This window comes from Elephas maximus, chromosome 2 (assembly GCF_024166365.1).
Source record: "Elephas maximus indicus isolate mEleMax1 chromosome 2, mEleMax1 primary haplotype, whole genome shotgun sequence".
Taxonomy (NCBI): domain Eukaryota; kingdom Metazoa; phylum Chordata; class Mammalia; order Proboscidea; family Elephantidae; genus Elephas; species Elephas maximus.
The window spans coordinates 144,566,127-144,585,927 of record NC_064820.1 but is presented as its reverse complement, the minus strand read 5'-3'; the positions used below and the strand labels follow the sequence as shown (position 1 = coordinate 144,585,927).

At 36.2% G+C, this 19,801-nt stretch overlaps 1 protein-coding gene across 6 annotated transcripts in view; it reads right to left on the bottom strand.

Annotated features, from left to right (window-relative positions):
- The window catches only part of PGGT1B (protein geranylgeranyltransferase type I subunit beta), a 100,843-nt gene that overhangs the window by 8,169 nt on the left and 72,873 nt on the right, over nucleotides 1–19,801 (bottom strand). For 3 of the 6 annotated variants that reach the window (XM_049873621.1, XM_049873622.1, XM_049873624.1), the window contains exons 8-9: nucleotides 12,008–12,116; nucleotides 7,811–7,893 (exon numbers count right to left, since the gene is read on the bottom strand). In XM_049873621.1, the coding sequence (XP_049729578.1) occupies nucleotides 7,811–7,893; nucleotides 12,008–12,116 (192 nt within the window). The other 3 variants (XR_007516098.1, XM_049873626.1, XM_049873625.1) reach the window with 3 other exon arrangements.

The window sequence follows — 19,801 nt, the reverse complement described above, 5'->3', positions numbered from 1 at the left end:
CTTTAAAAACAGAAATAGAAAATGAAGCGTTTCCTAATAGTTGAAAAGTATTATACTTGCAGGTGAATTTTACCCTTGTACCCTTTTTTTTTTTTTTTTTTTACCCTTTAGTTCTGCTGGTTTGGTAACAAGTGTTTCCTCCTTGGTCATCTAGTACTGAAATTCTCCTTGTACTGTCTTTAAGGGGAAGAGCTAAAGTCTTTGGGTTTCCTTAAGTTTAAATTAAGGTTTCTAAATTGCCTAGAGTCTGTTAGGTGAGGAAATCAATCTTTGAAATAATAATAAAAAAAAATTTCCCCTAAGTCAGAATTTTTTTTTTCCAATTATTTCCTCAGTTGACAATGTCTGCCCTGTCTTCAAACAATGTTGTTGTTAGTTGCTGTCAAGTCACTTCCAACTCATGGAGGCCCCATGAAGTAAAACATAATAAAAATGAGATGTAATTTTACAAAATAAAATGGAACTGGAAGAAAAGGTATTTGTTTTTAACACAGCTAAGAATCTTCATTGATGCCCCCCAACACTCTGCCTTCTCTCTCCTCCCAAATATAATATCATAGAACTCTGGTGAAAAGCACATTGCAGATACACTACTATATAAGTTATTAACATTTAATGGATAAATTCCATTATGTTATTATATATTTATAAGCACAATAGAAGTGTTACTGTGTCCTCTATACTGAGTATTAAACATTCAACAGTTAAAACCCAGTTTGCAATCTGCAATGAATTAAATAAAATCACATTTTAATTGGAGTGTGCTCTACAAACTCATTTAAACACTGATGTTAGTACATGCCTGTTGTAGAAATGAGAAATGTTGTCAAAATAATTTGGCTTGGACTCCATCATTCTGTAATCTGTTCCCTATCCTTCAAGTAGGTACTACAATCTCTTTTGAAAAGTCATCTATGAGGGATGTAGAGATAAAATATAAATGTTTTCAGTATAATAACTAACATTGAACCAACCCTCATTTCTTAATTTTTTTCAATAAAAACATCTTTCTCTAGTGTTGGATGTAGCCTGGTTCAGCTAAGCTTCAGGTATAAAGTCAAGAGCTGCTGGGCTTTTTTTTTTTTTAATCTTCAGGCTTCCTATTCCTGATGAACCTCCTAGGAGAAGAAAAATTTTGCTAGAAACTTAATTCCCCCATAAAGGTACTGCTTCCAACCATTACTTAACAGACAGTGCATTCATTGGCTTGAAGTCACCTTAAGATGACATGAAGGGGCCTTAAAAATTATTTAATACAAAAACAAACAAAAGCCAAATCCACTGCCATCTCGTCAATTTTGACTCATGGCGACCCTATAGGATGGAGTAGAACTGCCCCATAGGGTTGCTAAGACTAATCTTTACCGAAGCAGACTGCCACATCTCTCTCCTGCAGAATGGCTGATGTGTTCAAACTGCTGACCTTTCAGGTTAGCAGACACCAGGGCTCCTTGCCATTTAATATAGTGGTTCCTAAACCTAGTTTCTCATCAGAATTTCCTATAGAGCTTAAAAAACAAATGAACAAAAAACCCTGCCTCCACCACAGCCTTCTCCATAAGAGTGGGGCCTTGTATTTAATTTGGGTTCACTAAGAGATTCTAATGAAACTTACCTTCTGTCTGTGAATTGATGTTTAGGAATAACTAGTTGTAAAGCCCAAGGAAGTGCTGTTAACTGGGACTAGAAACAGCTTGCAGAGTCTAAAAGCATACAACTGAATATTGTTTAAAACTTTGTATTTTCAAACAGAGAAGAGTATAATCAGCACCTATTAACCCAACCCCCAGATACAATTATTAACAATATTTTGCCATACTGGTCTCACCTCTTTTTTTTTTCTTTTAAAGAGATAATTTCACTGGGTATAGAATTCTAGGCTGACAGTTTCTTTCAGTACTTTAAAGACCTCGTGCCACTTACTTTGCACTTGCATTGTTTCTGGTAAGAAATCTGCTGCCACCCTTTGTTTTCTCTGTTTTATACATAACATGCCTTAAGATTTTTCTCTTTATTACTGGCTTTAAGCAATTTGTTTCTTGTGCTTGGGATTTGTTGAGATTCTTGGATCTGAGGGTCTATTTCAAATATATTTTTCTGCCTTCCTCTCCTTCACTTTTGGGGACTCCAATTACATGTACATTCAGTTGCCTGAAGCTGTCCCACAGCTTGTTGATGTTTTCATTTTTTTCAAGTAATTTTTTTCTGTCTCACTTTACAGTTTCTATTGTTTTTTAGGTGACTGCAATGATGGACTCAATTGTGAGCATGCTGGCAACCATGAAGATGATGCAGGACCAGTCAACGTTTTGTTCTGTTGTACATAATGTTGCCATGAGTTGGAATTGACTCCATGGCAGCTATCTCTATTGTTTTTTATGTAGTTTCCATTATGCCCACTCATCTTTTCTTCTGCAATGTCTAATCTGCCATTAATAAGATTCAGTATATTTTTCACCTCAGACACTATAGTCATTTCTGTAAGCTTGAGTCTTATATCTTGTCTCTCCTTAACATGTTCAATAATTTTAGCTTTTTGAACATATGTAAATATGCAGATAACTGTTTTTATGCCCTTGTTTTTCAATTCTAATATCTGTGTTATTTGTGGGCTGGTTGCCACGCAGAGTGCCTCAAAAGAAAGGCTTGGCAATATACTTCTGAAAGGTCATCAAAAAGCAAACCAAACCCATTGCTGTGTTGAGGTGATTCTGACTCACAGTGACTCTATAGGACAGAGCAGAACTGTGCTACAGAGTTTCCAAGGAGTGCATGGAGGATTTGAACTGCTCATCTTTTGGTTAGCAGCCGAGGCTTTTAACCACTACACCACCAGGGTTTCCCTGGTCACGGCCACTGAAAATTCTATGGAATGCAGATCTACTCTGAAACACAGGTGGTTGCTACAAGTCAAAACTGACTCGACAGCAACTGGTTTGGTTTTTGTATTATTTTTCTACTGATTCTTTTCTCATTTTGGATATTTTCCTACTTTGTATGCTTGATAAATTTATTAGATGCCAGACATTGTGAATTTTACCTTGTTGGGTCCTGGATATTTTTATATTTCCACAAAAATTCTTGATCTTTGTTCTAGGGTACAGTTATTTGGATAGCCACCCCTTAAGCTCCTCCTGTAGTCCCTGGGTGGTGAAACAGTTAATGTGCTCAGCTGCTAACCAAAAGGCTGGAGGTTCAAGTCCACCCAGAGGAGCCTTGGAAAAAGCACTGGTGATTACTTCAGAAAAATCAGCATTAAAAACCCTTTGGAGCACAGTTTTACTGACACACATGGGGTTGCCATGAGTTGAAACTGACTCAACAGCAACTGGTGGTGTTGGTGAAGGTAGGATTAAAAAATTTGCATTTCTTACAAGTCACAATGGTCTTGTCTGCAGACCACATTGAAAACTATTGCTCCAAGTACTACGTTAATGGAGAGACATTTTTCTGCATTCACTCTCCAGGCATACAACAATTAGCATTCATTCATACAGCACATATAAATAAGCCTTCTCCAAAGCTTAGCACACCTTGTCTTCTACACATGTTGTCAACAACAAGGGAATACCATTTTCCCCCCATTCAGAATGGAAAACCTTAATATCCAGTGTTGCAGAGGGTATGGGGAAATAGGTACTTTAATACCTTGTTGGTGAGTTTAAGAATGGTTATGATGTTTTTGGGTGGCAATTTGGTATTAACTACCAATATTTCTTAAGGATACATCTTTTGATCCAGAATTTCCTTTTAGAAATCCTACAGATACGTGTTTGGTGTACACACACAAAGGAATATATATAAAATACATATATATTCTACATAATGTTACAGCAACATTTGTGAATTGGAAATAATAATCTAAACGTCCCTTAACATGAACATTAAAACAAATTATCAAGAGCATAATGGTAAAAAATATTACCTGAACAACTTATATGTATAAAACCAAAAAAAACCAAACCCAGTGCCATCAAGTCGATTCTGACTCATAGTGACCCTATAGGACAGAGTAGAACTGCCCCATAGAGTTTCCAAGGAGTACCTGGCAGATCTGAACTGCCAACCCTTTGGTTAGCAGCCATAGCACTTAACCACTACACCACTAGGGTTTCCAAATATACGTATATGTATATTTCTATAACCAATGAATAATTTTTTACAGTATGTTCTGTAGCAGAGAATCTGTGAATATTCTAATGTGGTACTCAATTGGTGAAATTCAAATGGCAAGATGAAAGTCCTTTAAAATTCTATCAGGCTATCTTGATATCATGTACATTTTATCAAATTGATTATTTTAGTGATTATTTTCCTTCACTCCTTAGAGACTTCATACAGCTCTTCATAAAACTCCCTGATTTGCTCATCTAGGATTAAATGAAAGGAAAATTGGCTTTTAGAATAAACTCTTTTACTTTCACTTCAGCTTCTCCAGTGGATTTTATTTATGTGCCTTCCATGTTCTCATACACACTTTAAAAAAAATTTTTATTTTGAAATAATCAAAGACTCATAATAATTTTCAAAAATACTACAGGGAAGTTTCCTGTACCCATCACTCAGCTTCTCCAATGGTGACATCTTATATAACTAGTGCAGTATCAATCATTTAAGAAAATCCCACATACTTTTAATGGCAGCCCTTAATTTAGTTTAAGCTGTAACAAGAGCTTTAATGAGAAGTCATTACAACTAAACATCTGGAAAAAATGTGAAAAGGGGCAAGAAGATAACAACACTTCAAAGAAACTTTATAGCATAAAAAGATTTTTGTCCTGGAGTCTCGGGATCTTACATTTAAGACTTGTTAAGCGGACTAGAGCAGCATTTAGTCCAGGGCTGATTATTCCCACCACTAAGGCAAGATCATTCTGAGTACTCTGCTCAATGCCCTGTGAGTTTTGAGGTTTTCCAGTCTGGCTGGTTGGAGCAGGCACTATTTTGGGACCTGGATAAGTTCCAGGTAATGTTCCCTCTAATCCTTTAGTGCGACCTTCCCCCACACAAATTTCATGTAGTCTCCTACACACATCCATTAAATACTCAAAAAGGAACCCTGTAGATACTCAGATTTACTCCGTGTCTTGATAATCATTGGTTCATTTATTTTGTTCAGGTTTTTAGTTTTCTCAGGTAGGAGGGTAAGTAAACACAATCTTTGTTACGCCATCTTGGTTGGAAGTCCTACCATATCTTTTTAAAGCAAAGTCCCATAGCGTGTCAATCCAAATTCTGAATGTAATTTTAACAAAATTAATAATTCTTTAATACCATCTAATTTCTAGTCCATATTCAAATTTCTCTAATTATCTCAAAAATGTCTATTAAAAGTCAGTTTGTTCAAATTAGAATCTAAACAACAAGGTCCTCATGTTACATTTGCTTGTATGTATGTATGTCTCTTAAGTCTCTCTTTAAATTCAAAACAGTCTGCTTTATCCCCCCCCATTTTTTTTTTCCCCTTTAATGCCACAGGCTTGTTGAAGAAACCAGACTGTCCATGTAGGATGCCCCACATTCTGAATGTCCGATTGCTTCCTCCTAATGTCATTTTTGTTTGTTTCCATTTCACTTGCTAGGTCTAGAAGTTAGATCTAGAAGACTGATTAGAATCAGATTCAACTTTTTTTTTTCTTTTAACAAAAATACTTTATAGACTGTATTATGTACTTCACATTGCATTATATCAGAAGGCATATAATATGTGATTGTTCCAGTTGTAGAGATGCTAGGATTGTTCAGTGGATTCAAGCAGTGGTAGCTGAGGTTTCCATTTTAAAGTTGTCCATCAAGCTTTCTCCTAATGGTTTCAGTATCCATTGATGGCTGTTGCTTAGAATTTATTAGGTTGACTTTGGAAACCCTGGTGGCATAGTGGTTAAGCGCTACAGCTGCTAACCAAAAGGTCAGCAGTTTGAATCCACCAGGTGCTCCTTAGAAACTCTTTGGGGCTGTTCTACTCTGTCTTATAAGTTCACCACGAGTCGAAATTGACTCGACAGCAACTGGTTTCGTTTTTTTTTTTTTTTTTGATTTGGCAAACTCAAGTTTAAAACTAAGCATACCAATAATGAGTGAATTGATTCTCCAAGAATATACTGGAGCCCTCGTGGCACAGTGGTTAAGCGTTCAACTGCTAATCAAAAGGCCGGCCGTTTGAATCCACCAGCTTCTCCTTGGAAACCCTATGGGGCAGTTCTACTCTCATCCTATAGGGTCGCTATGAGTTGGAATTGACTCGATGGCAATGGGTTTGGTTTGGTTTTCTCTAATTTTGGAGAGAAACGAAAATAAAATTAAAAATATTATCTAAACAGTGATGCTAGTAATTTCATTTTTATATTGATATTTGTAGAATTCAACATTTATTATCACCAAGACTATAACTTAAACCTAGCTCCTTAAGAGATTTTCTTCTTCATTTAATACTAGACTCATATCTTTGAATGCCACTGATCAAGAGTGATGGATAGGATTTATTGATAAACTGATTAGTAATGAAGATAAATTTTTACACTATCTCCTTTACAATTAGATAGTTCACAGAATTAAGAAAATAAATGAACAAAAGTGAAACCTCAGCCCTTACCCCCTAAATGGGTACATCTCCCTCCCACTTGCCTCAAAATATAAAAATATAAATGACTATGTATAGAGCTGCACCATTGAATTTACTCGCATGGTTCTTATTTTTGTACTTACATTTTCACTTATTTAATTTGAAAACATTAGAAAATTATTAGTTTGAAATTAGAGCAGCTAACTCAAACTGAGGGAAAAAAAAACAAAAAAAATCCAAATGGGTAAAAATAACTCAGCTATAAAAGTACAAATATAATTTACAACATCACATATTTCAATAAAGTAAACAAACTCATTATCTTTCCTTCAGTATATGAAAGATTTTCTCCCCAGAAAGAAAAAAAAGGCAACTAATGATTTCAGATTAAAATCAAACATAGCTAGTATTCCCCCCAGCATAACACAGAACTTTCCCTTTCATAATCACATATAGTTAATTTGCTTTTCTCTTAGTTGCGGTGACTTTAATACATGATAGAATCTTATTAAAGCAAAATTCCTTTAGAAAACTATTGTATTAGTTAAGCCTATTGATTCTTCCTATGAAGTCATTAATTTCATTTATATAGGCCACACAAATTTAATTGGCACACTTTACTTAAGAATAAGATAAAATAAGTCATTCTTTAAAAAAATTATGGGATTATCTGTTTTCAAAGAATAATCCCAGATACTTAATTCTTCAAGCAATTTTCTACCATCAGCAATCAAACTTTAAAAATAATCACTAAGTGTTCACCGGAAGATTATCAATGCTATATGAAGTGTAAACTGTTCTGAAGTTTTGTGTCCATTTTATAACATGATACAATTTGTACTGAAGTTTGTTTGAAGGTAACTACATACAGTTAATTTGCCTTAAAGAACTTCTTAGAAATACAGTATAAACATTTAAGATCTATGACAGAGTCCACTGTGGTTCAGACTTAAACAAAGATTTTCTTGAAACCCAGTACAAAGGTTACTGGCTCAAGACCATATCCCCCAAAGTGACATAAGCATGATATTTGATTGTATCCCTTCACTTCTCAAAAAAGCACACACTTGGTTATACATGGCTTTTAACCTTGGGCTACAATTATGCTATAAATCACCCCCCGCCCCCACTGTCCCAATCTAAAGTCAATCATGTGGAGATGTGTACATTTTCTGAACATTGTTTAGAGTCCTGGGCTTTCCAACTCTGGTGGAGATCTTGAAGGCGTTCAGAAGTCCGTGTGCTTACATTCAGGGCAGGATGTACTTTACAAATTCCACTTTCCTCCATTAGTGACAGGCCACAAATCCCAAAGTAGGCATGTAAAGCATCTGAAAATGAGACGTTTTTATCATAACAGACACTCTTACCTGGACATTCTATAAAACATTCTAGATGCATATCTACCAGCATATCATTACACTAAAAAATACTTTTTGAAAAACATTAAATGTATTTTTTGAAATATTTGCTTTCTTAAAGTCCCAAACAGCTTTTTTTTGTAAACCGGATGATCAAAATCACCCAAGATATTTTATTCATAAAAATATCATTAACAAAGTAAAACATTCCAAGCTGAACAATGACATTCTCAACATTCTCTGTGATTAAATGACAGAGAGGAAGAGTAATAGTAATATAAAACGCTTCTCGCCTTAGCGGGTTTTCCCTTTTGCTTATTTCGGAACATGGAAACAAATGGCTTTAACTATATATCATAAAAAGAAAGTCTTCCTAGCAGCACCTTCCCCCAGTTTTATCTCTGACAGTTCCTAAAGTGTATACTATATCTTAACACTGTGCTAAATGAAAGGAGCTTAAGCAAAGTAATCCATTCTGGAATGCCGTACTATATTTATATTTCTCTATTTAGGGTAATGTCAGTCATTCTAAAAATATCTGACCTGACAATAAAAACAGACTCACATTCTATTTGGTTATAATAATGTCAGTGTTTATACCATAACAACTCTTCTGCACTGGACCTTGCCAGTTTTCCATCTTTCAGGGGCAGCAACCTTCTCCCATTATAGTGGCCACTGAAATCACATGGCTGTCTCCTGCCTGAGAGCCTTATATGGACTTCTGAAGAGCACAGAGCTTTGCAGTTGTGGGAACACGACAAAAAACCAGTTTTGTAGCAGTCAAGAATTCTATTTTTGAATCAGCCATCATTTATGGCCTCAATAGCTATTAAGGTTCAAAACATCTGACCACTTTGTCAAAAGAGTTAAAGAAAAAGTTTTACTTATATGATGAGCATCATTTACTTTTCAAGATAAGAATGACAAATGGTTGTGCTTCCTCAAAGTTGCTTGTGACAAAGTTATCTCATTATTGCATACCCACGTTAATCCCTTTTTAGGTCTCTTCTGAAAATGCTTAGGTTTCTTCTGGCTCATTTTCCTCTAATTTTCAGACTACCAAAAATAAAAATAAATTTGACTTCCCTTATATTTTTACATTTTTCTTTGTAGTTATCCTAAAAGTACAAAGGGTACAAAGCCATATGAAGCTTTATTTTCTAGAAACTAGGAAACTTTTCTAGGAAAAAAAGTTCAGCAGAAAGGGAAATAATATGTATCCAGAATAACACAAAGTAGGTTATGTATAACAACAATTGTAAGGATGGCTCAGGACAGGGCAGTGTTTTGTTCTGTTGTGCACAGGGTCGCTATGAGTTGGAGCCAACTCGACGGCACCTAACAACAACAACAATAACAACAACAGGTTATGTGTAAAATCTTTCAGGGTAAAGTAAAAATAAAACTTTTTTTTTCCCTCAAAGGAATTTCCATAAAAGCCAATGAGACCAGAGCATTACTGTTCAAAATTCAGTTTAAAAAAAAAAACAAAAACAAACTTATCTACCAGCAGTGATGTATTCAAGCACTTTAGATGCTGGAATACATATTTACTTAATAATTTTTCATTTTTTCAGAGGTTTCTTCTACAAATGTATACAAAATCTGTTTGTGTCAAGTCTGTTACTAGATTTTCTAGGCCCAAGAACATGCTAAATTTAAAGAATCTTATTAAAATGATTATTCTAAAGGCTCTGGGAAGAAGTCTTTCCAGATAAATTTATCAAACAAAAACTTTCTATGGTCCGTAGTATACAGGCTCTGAAAATGTTGTAACGTATCTGTAAAGTTAGTATTATGTCCAAATATTCACAAAATGTTAAAAGTTCACAACTGGTCTCTCTAAAAAGAAAGCTTCAAGCATTATATTTGAAAAAAAGCTATTTTAAATACTTAAAATGTATTTCAAGTGTGTCTATACAAGAAATGCTTTCCAAGAGACTGTCGTTTCCCTGTTCCCATTTGTTAAAATAGTATAGTCTTTGTTAAAGTAGTACCACGCATAAATCGAAACAAGTGGCATCAAGACTAAAAATAGTTTTCTTATTGAGGCACTTTTCTAATGTACTTATAGCTATGTATATAGAAAACAAAACCTTAAAGATATTATTTTGCTTTAAAAATTAATCTGTGAAAACATACTTTAATTTTTAAAGCAAAATAATATCTAAGTTTTTGGTTGTGAAAAGATACTTAGCCCATGACTTTGAAAGCATTGTACATTTTTTCAAAGGAGGCACGCTTTACATAAAAACACAAGTAGTATGGATGCATGGAAATATTCCCGCTCATTTCAAGTACAACCATAAGATTTTGAGTCCCTTATTTATATCTGGTGACGTAGTGGTTAAGTGCTACGGCTGCTAACCAAAAGGTCGGCAGTTTGAATCCGCCAGGCGCTCCTTGGAAACTCTATGGGCCAGTTCTACTCTGTTCTATAGGGTCCCTCTGAGTCGGAATTGACTCGTCGGCACTGGGTTTGTTTTTTTTTTGTTTTTATTTATATCTGGCTTCAACTACCTTTTTTGACCATGGCAGTTCTATCACAGATGAGTTGAGGAGGTACTTTCTGGACAGGTGATTTTAAAAACCGTGATTTTATTGCAATGCTGCAAAAACAATCATCCCCTCCGTCTAGTTTTATGTATTTATAAGTAATACTTTGCCAACTTGTTTATCAAAAATCTCATTGTTCTGAATTATTTTAACAATTTCTCTTATTGATTGTTATGAGAAACCCGTAAATAGATTTGTTTTGCTGGAGATGAAAACATAAGAGGTGGGGGTGGGGAGCAGGGAGTGTGGAGAAAGATGATGCTAGAGTTGGGATAGGAGCCAAATCTTGGAAAAGCCTGCTTGCAATGTTAAAGAACTCTGAGTGCTGAGGAAGTCTGAGTGATTCTAAAAGACTGAATACAAGGGTTTAGATTAGAGGTTCTTAGTCTTTTCTGCATAGAGATCTCTTTCAGAGTCTGAAGAAAGCTTTGGCCCCTTTCCTCTCATTTAAGTACATGTACATACAGATACACAAGGTAGCAATATGAGGGCGTCTAGGCTAGAGGCAGGAAGACTAACACTAAGGCTGTTGCAGAATCCTAGGCTTGAAGATGGGCAGTTAGTGCCACCGAGGTGTGGTGACAGGGAGGCATGGAGACGACGAGTTCAGCAGACAGGCTGGGTCTAAAGTGCCTGTTGATGGCATCCATGTAGTTACTCGGCAGGAAGTTTTATAATATGCAGCTTAGACATGAGGTCTGTCTAAGTTTAGGAAACAGCAGAATTATCTAAATATTTTTTTAAAATGCCAGTTTTCATGATTTCTAGAGGGCTGACTTGAGAGTACTTGTGAAACACAAGAATCCTTTGCTCTTCGTATCTATGCACTTCCCAGGTTTGGAAAGCATGGAATACCACAAAGGCTGAATCCATCTGGTTCCTGACTTTCAGAAAGTGAGTGGTGAAAGTTCACATAGCAAGGTATTCATCAGAAGATTACCTGAGTCTGCCTAAATTCAGAGAGCAAGAGTTTAGCCAGTGAGGGACACTTGCATTCAGAATTTGAGGCTTTTGACTTAATGATTTCTGAAGAGGATAAGAACAGGTTCCCTGGTGGATTGAGAGTAATTTATTCTACTTATTTTAAGTCATATCTCATAATTGTAACAATTTTGGATGAGCCAAATGATGCTCTGTTTTGGACAGGACCCACTCAGACCATCTGTCTTATTGACTCAAATGAAATAAAACACTGCTAAGTGAAATACTTAGGGAAAAAAAGCACACTGTACTAATACATCTTGATAACTAGCTTTCTTTCATATCACTCAACATCCTAAAGTTACCAAAAACTTAAAAAATAATCTACTATTTTTCTTTTTACATATCATTTACTGTAAATTTACAACTGTGTCTAAATTTTCTATCACATACCCTTTCTGAACAAGATGCCTGAAGATCTACCTAAGAAATAAAAGTTTCTTTCTGGATTCATAGCAAAATATTGTTAATATCCATATAAAACACAGGAGGATCTACTAAAGAAATAAAAGTTTTTCCGGATTCATACAAAAAAATTAATTACCTGGATGACTATCTGGCCACTTGGCAAATCCCCCTACTAGGCGATCTTGAGTTGATAAGATGTAATTTCTGTTTTTCTCAAAGTTAGTATACTGGAAAATTTTCAGAAGCTGAAATGACATGACAAATATAAATTTATTGACATCAAACTTTCATATGGACCTTTGGTTCCAAATTCAGATAAATATCATTTGAATACATTTTTCTAAAACTAAGGCTCTCAGAGCAAGTCTCTGGGGACTTGGGCACTTAAAATTAGCTAACCACATTATTGTCTTTTCTTATCATCTCACCAAATCCGCTGTCCTTTTCTCAACCCACTTGCCATTTCTTTTTTTTGATCCAGGCCCAACTAAGCTCTATGTATCTCTTTAAGCTAGGCTTAAGACACAATTTCCCCAACCCACTTAATTCAAGCAATCGTTTAAAAAGGTGCAATTTTTACAACTAGATGGTACCCGGTTACCATCACTGACTGCCCTGACAGGGATCACAATAGAGGGTCCCAAACAGAGCTGGAGGAAAATGTAAAACAAAACTCTGACACACACAAAAAAGATCAGACTTATTGGCCTGACAGGAACTGGAGAAACCCTGAGAGTATGGTCCCCGAACACCCTTTCAGCTTAGTCATGAGGTCACTCCTGAGGCTTACCCTTCAGGCAAAGATTAGACAGGCCCATAAAACAAAACAAGACTAAATGGGCACACCAGCCCAGGGACAAGGACTAGAAGGCAGGAGAGGACAGGAAAGCTGGTAATAGGAAACCCGAGGTCAAGAAAGGAGAGTGCTGACATGTCATGGGGTTGTTAACCAATGTCATAAAAACAATATGTACATTAACTGTCTAATGAGAAACTAGTTTGTTCTGTAAACTTTCATCTAAAGTACAATAAAAATAAATAAACAAATAAAACGTGCAATTTTATCAACCCATAATTTGATTCTTATTGTAGGTTCTTGAGTTATTAGTTACAAACTGGTAGTAACTTGAACAAAAAGTATTTAAAAAAGAGCAACAAAAGTTACTAATCAGATGTTAGAGACAGTTTTGTTTGAGAACAGTAAAAGTATTATACATCTTTAATTAGAAAAGGTAAAAGGTGAGAGAAAAAGTAACGGCAATATAAAAAATTAACTAGCTCAAAGATTTAGGAAATGCATTTGCTTTCCCAGGATCCCACTAAATAGAAATAAATAAAAGATAAATCAAACTGTGGAAGGAACAGGAGAGGGTGAGCAGTAGACAAGAGAGATCAACAAATTTCTGTAAGACACAAAGCAGATATAAATGAGTTAACAAATCACAGACAGCCAAGGAAACTGCAGCCCAGAATACACAGCAGAAAATCCCTGGAGGGGTTCTAGGCTGTGAGCTTATAGAAACTGATTGAGAAAGCAGTTGAAAATAAAGTGCTTTTTTTTCTTTCTGCTTTCCTTTTTTCCCCCCTCCCTTCTTTCCTTTCTTTATCAGTGGAATAGCTCCCTCTTTTCTACTTCCCTGCAATCAAAGCAAATGACAGTTCAAACACAGCCTGATGTTAAATAACTCTCCTCTGAAAAAAATGAAGGAATTGCATGGGAGCTTATTGGCACCCTGGGATAAAATCCTTCTCATTTTAACAATAAGGGACCCCCCCCATCTTAACTGCCAGCTCCCCTTCTTATATGATTTCCAGAGAGATGGAGAGAAAAAACAGAGGGCAAAGAAATTTAGCAAGGAAATAAAAGATTTTGATGAAGCTGAAAGGACATATATCTTCAAACCAAAAAGCAGAATTAAAAAAAAAAAAACCCAAAACAGAATATTCTTTTAAAGTTTCAGAAGTGGGATAAAGAGAATTTCTACAAAGCTTTGGGAGAGGAGGGCAGGGAGGAGCTGTTAGCAATGAGTAATGGACTGGGATTAAAATTAGTAATTTGATAGGAAGAAAATAAAGTAATACCAATAAAATTGCAAGAGAGAATGATTTTGTTCTTAGGAGTCCATATCAAGCTGAATGATGATTAATCAAGTGTAAAGACAGAATAAAGATGTTCTGCAGACATAGAAGGGCTCATAAGTTTATATATCACATACACTTTCTGACAAAGATGTTTGAAGAACTACTTAAGAAAGATGAGGTTAAAAGCCAAGACGATGAAATGGGATACACAAAATGGTAAAGCTGGGGCTGATAATGCAGCCCTTATGCACCGGTAGATGAGCCCTAGTTAAGTGCTTGGCTCCTAACCAAAAGGTCAGCAGTTTGAACCTACCAGCTGCTCTGGGGGATAAAAACGTGGTGGTCTGCTTCCATAAAGATTACAGCCTTAGAAACCCTATGGGGCAGATCTACTCTGTCCTATAGGGTTGCTATGAGTTGGAAATGACTTGATGGCAACGGGTTTGGTTTGGTTTTACCACTGGTACAGCCATGGTGCTACTATATGGAAAGCATCTATTTTGATTAGTTGTTCCAAGCTATACCAGATGTGAACCTTTTAAGTATTGTTCTTAGATGGAACTAACCCATGAATCCAATGGAAAGAAATCTCAAAATGACAGTTCCAAAGTAGGTCTATAAAGTAATTCTTTCAAATTAGGACAGATGCCTTTCAACTCCAAGAACGATGTCTTAAAGAGAGTCCATGTAACATTTAGACTGTATAAGGAGCTAAATAATACCAATTAATAAGACATCCTTCTCAAAAAGAAAATGAATTGCAATTAGAAATTCCAAGAAAAGCAAAATCTGTAAGAAGGTTTTGGCATAAATAAGAAACTAATAGAAACATAAATTTTTAGCAATTAAAAAAATATAAAGAAAGAGACTCCTTAGGACCTTCATGCTAAGAATATTCTACATCAAATGTCACATGGGTCATTACATAAAAAGCAGCAGTTATAATTTAACATTGTGCTTGGTTAGGCAATGAACAATATTTATACTATCATAATAAGTACTGATTATTGCTTTTCCACTTTGAGAATCAACTCATATGCAAAGCACGAAAGGTTGTATTATGGTTACCAAACAGAATATGAATGCTCCAAACATGACATTATAAAAGTAAAGGTAAGCTGATAGAACTGGAAGGTGGAAGGGGAGAAGAAGTTCAGAACTAAAAATATGCTGTTGTTGTTGTTGTTGTTAGGTGCCATCAAGTTGGTTCCAACTCATAGCAACCCTAGGCAAAACAGAACAAAACACTGCCCAGTCCTGCACTATCCTCACAATCGCTGCTATGCTTGAGCCCACTGTTGCAGCCACTGTGTCAATCCACCTCGTTGAGGGTCTTCCTCTTTTCTGCTGACCCTGTACTCTGCCAAGCATGATGCCCTTCTCCAGGGACTGATCCCTCCTGACAACATGTCCAAAGTATGTAAGACGCAGTCTCGCCATCGTTGCCTCGAAGGAGCATTCTGGCCGCACTTCTTCCAAGACAAATTTGTTCGTTATTTTGGCAGTGCATGGTATATTCAATATTCTTTGCAAACACCACAATTCAAAGGCATCAACTCTTCTTTGGTCTTCCTTATTCGTTGTCCAGCTTTCACGTGCACATGATGCGATTGAAAACACCATGGCTTGGGTCAGGCGCACCTTAGTCTTCAGGGTGACATCTTTGCTTTTCAACACTTTTAAGAGGTCCTTTGCAGCAGATTTACCCAATGCAACGCGTCTTTTGATTTCTTGACTGCTGCTTCCATGGCTGTTGATTGTGGATCCAAGCAAAATGTAATCCTTGATAACTTCAATCTTTTCTCCGTTTATCATGATGTTGCTCACTGGTCCAGTTGTGAGGATTTTTGTTTTCTTTATGTTGAGGTGCAGTCCATACTGAAGACTGTGGTCTTTGATCTTCATTAGTAAGTACTTCAAGTCCTCTTCACTTTCAGCAAGCAAGGTTGTGTTATCTGCATAACGCAGGTTGTTAATGAGTCTTCCTCCAACCCTGATGCCCTGTTCTTCTTCACACAGTCCAGCTTCTCGGATTATTTGTTCGGCATATAGATTAAATAGGTATGGTGAAAGAATACAACCCTGACGCATACCTTTCCTGACTTTAAACCATGCAGTATCCCCTTGTTCTGTCCAAACAACTGCCTCTTGATCTATGTAGAGGTTCCTCATGAGCACAATTAAGTGTTCTAGAAGTCCCATTCTTTACAATGTTATCCATAGTTTGTTATGATCCACACAATCGAATACCTCTGCATAGTCAATAAAACACAGGTGAACATCCTTCTGGTAGTCTCTGCTTTCAACCAGGATCCATCTGACATCAGCAAGTTTCAGAGTCTCCTCTGACATTCATCTTGGTCTTTTCTTTCTTTCCTGTCTTTTCAGTGACCTCTTGCTTTCTTCATGGATGATGTCCTTGATGTCATTCCACAACTCGTCTGGTCTTCGGTCACTAGTGTTCAATGGGTCAAATCTATTCTTGAGATGGTCTCTAAATTCAGGTGGGATATATTCAAGGTCATATTTTGGCTCTTGTGGACTTGCTCTGATTTTCTTCAGTTTCAGCTTGTACTTGCATACGAGCAACTGATGGTCTGTTCCACAGTTGGCCCCTGGCCTTGTTCTGACTGATGATATTGAGCTTTTCCATAGTCTCTTTCCACAGATGTAGTCAATTTGATTTCTGTGTGTTTCATCTGGCGAGGTCCATGTATACAGTCGCCGTTTATGTTGGTGAAAGAAGGTATTTGCAAGGAAGAAGTCTCTGGTCTTGCAAAATTCTATCATTCGATCTCCGGCATTGTTTCTATCACCAAGGCCATATTTTCCAACTACTGATCCTTCTTTGTTTCCAACTTTTGCATTCCAATCCCCAGTAGTTTTCAATGCATCTTGACTGCATGTTCGATCAATTTCAGACTGCAGCAGCTGATAAAAATCTTCTATTTCTTCATCTTTGGCCCTAGTGGTTGGTGTATAAATCTGAATAATAGTCGTATTAACTGGTCTTCCTTGTATCCGTATGGATATTATCCTATCACTGACAGCGTCGTGCTTCAGGATAGATCTTGAAACGTTCTTTTTGACGATGAATGCAACATCACTCTTCTTTGAGTTGTCATTCCCAGCATAGTAGACTATATGATTGCCTGATTCAAAATGGCCAATACCAGTCCATTTCAGCTCACTAATGCCTAGGATATCGATGTCTAACGTTCCATTTCATTTTTGACAATTTCCAATTTTCGTAGATTCATACTTCGTACATTCCAGGTTCCGATTACTAATGAATGTTTGCAGCTGCTGCTTCTCATTTTGAGTCGTGCCACATCAGCAAATGAAGGTCCTGAAAGCTTTACTCCATCCACGTCATTAAGGTCGGCTCTACTTTGAGGAGGCAGCTCTTCCCCAGTCCTCTTTTGAGTGTCTTCCAACCTGGGGGGCTCATCTTCCAGCACTATATCAGACAATGTTCCGCTGCTACTCATAAGGTTTTCAAGTGTCTATCAGTTCGTCGTACTGTGGGGGCTTGTGTGTTGCTGTGATGCTGGACGCTATGTCACCGGTATTCAGATACCAGGAGGGTCACCCATGGAGAAGAGATTTCACCTGAGCTTCCAGACTAAGACAGAATAGAAAGAAGGACCCAGCAGTCTACTTCTGAAAAGCATTAGCCAGTGAAAACCTGATGAATATGAATAAAAAATAACATAACCGGTAATAATTTGCTGGAAAATGAAGAGGCTAAATCTTCATTTTTCATACTTGGGAATAAAAAATAAAATCTAAAGGGAGTAAGCAAGAAACTAGCATATTATTTATAGTTATGGTGAAACCCACCATAATTAAAATAGCAAAGTAGCTTTAAAAGTGGCCGCCTCTAGAAAGTTGACAAAGACTGCTGGGGTCATACAAAAAGGGCTCAGCAGCCAACTTTAAGGGGCTCCTAGTGGTTAAAGATGGGACAATTTAAGCATCAAAAAGAAAAACCATAATGGATTGAAACATAAAATGTTAAAAATCTATGAGATCACAATGATACTGAAAGAAAAACAAACACCAAAACCCAGAGAACCAACTCATTGTACTGAAGACTGTTAAAAAAAAAAAAAAGAAAGAATTAAGTATTTATCCATCTTCCTGTATAAGCTGTACGTCAGGGGTGCAAATGATAAGGTGAAATTCTTTTTTATAAAAGAATCCTAGCTAATAAATTTAGAAGGCATAATAGAATTAGAATATCACCATTTGCAACATCCAATGACATAATGGATCTATGCAATGATCTGCAATGGTTGCTGAAATTCTCCAGTAAAACATGACTGAGGAAGTATATAATGGATAATTCAGGTTGATAAATATGCCTCATAATTTACCTGATATTTGATGACATAGGTAGTTGCCTACTTATGACGTATTCAAGTTATGACAAACTGCACTTAACAACTGTCTTTTTTTGCACATCTCATTGTTAGTAATATGTTCTACATACAGTGTTGCAGCATGTAATCTGCTGATGTTATCGTTTTCAGATGTTCACTTGCAGATGGTTAATGTTACGATTTACTGTTCAAAACACGGTCACATAGCAGGCTATGGCAATAATCAATAAAAACTAAAAAAAAGAAGAAAAAAGGGGTATTCGACTTACATCAGAACTAATAACAGAATCACTGGAACTGAACCCTGTCATAGGTCGGGGACTACCTGTAATAAGGAATTACGGCTAATTTTTTAGGTGTGATAATAACGCTAAGGATATGTTTTTTAAAAAGTTATTTTTGTTTAAAGAGCATACTGAAGAATTTCCAGACAGTATAAAAAAATGGTATCTGGGACTTGCCTCAAAGAAATATAGTGATAGAGAGGGAAGTGGGTAGGAGAATAAAGGAATGTTGGCTTTGGGATAAAGCTGTTGGGCATATGGGGGTTCATTATTGTGATGCTTAATTTTTTATGTCAAGTGGCTAGCCATGGTTCCTAGCGGTTTGGCCAAACACTAGTCTAGTTGCTGTTCCATAACATAACCTAACATAATATAATCATCTTTCATAATTTAATTTAATCTAATGTAATCAGTCAATTAGTTAAAAAGGGACTTCACTTAGGATGTGTTCTGCCTCCAGACTATAAATAGATATTTTGACAGATATTGTTTTCTTCACTTTGCACACTTTCTGTCACCTGAGCAACAGATCATGGGACATAAGCCTGTGGGAGTCAGCCTGCTGCCTATTCATGAATTTTGGGCTTGCCCATCTCCAACAACTGTGTGAGCCAACTCTTTGAAGTAAATCTCTCTCTGTATGTATATCTCATTAGTTCTGTTCCTCCAGAGAATCCGAAGACAATTACACTATTTTCTCTACTTTTGAATGTGCCTGAACATTTCTATAATTGGAAAAAAAAAAAGGTACGCCTAATTTTTTTTTTTTTTTTAAGGAATGGCACTGGAAGTGAGGGGAAACAAGATTTCATTTTAAATCATTCCATATTCAGAATTTATTTCAAGCATATGCATGAGTTTTGTTAAGAAAAAAATTTGAGATATTATACAGAAGAAGCAGTGTAGACTTTTGTTAGATTCCAGAAGACCAGAACTAGGTGATATTTCTTAAAGATGAAAAGGCAATTTTAACATTAAAAAAAAAAACTTTTGGGTATCTAGTGGATAATAACCTTATAGCATTAAGCATATCAAAAGGTAGTAGAGGTGGGGAATCAATCTCTACTGTGTATATCTATCAATTGAGTTTCAGAAGGTTTGAGACAAATTACTGAATAATAGAAAATCTTAAATGTTTTTTTTAAGGAATAATCCATGGTTTCTCTTTTAAGATTAATG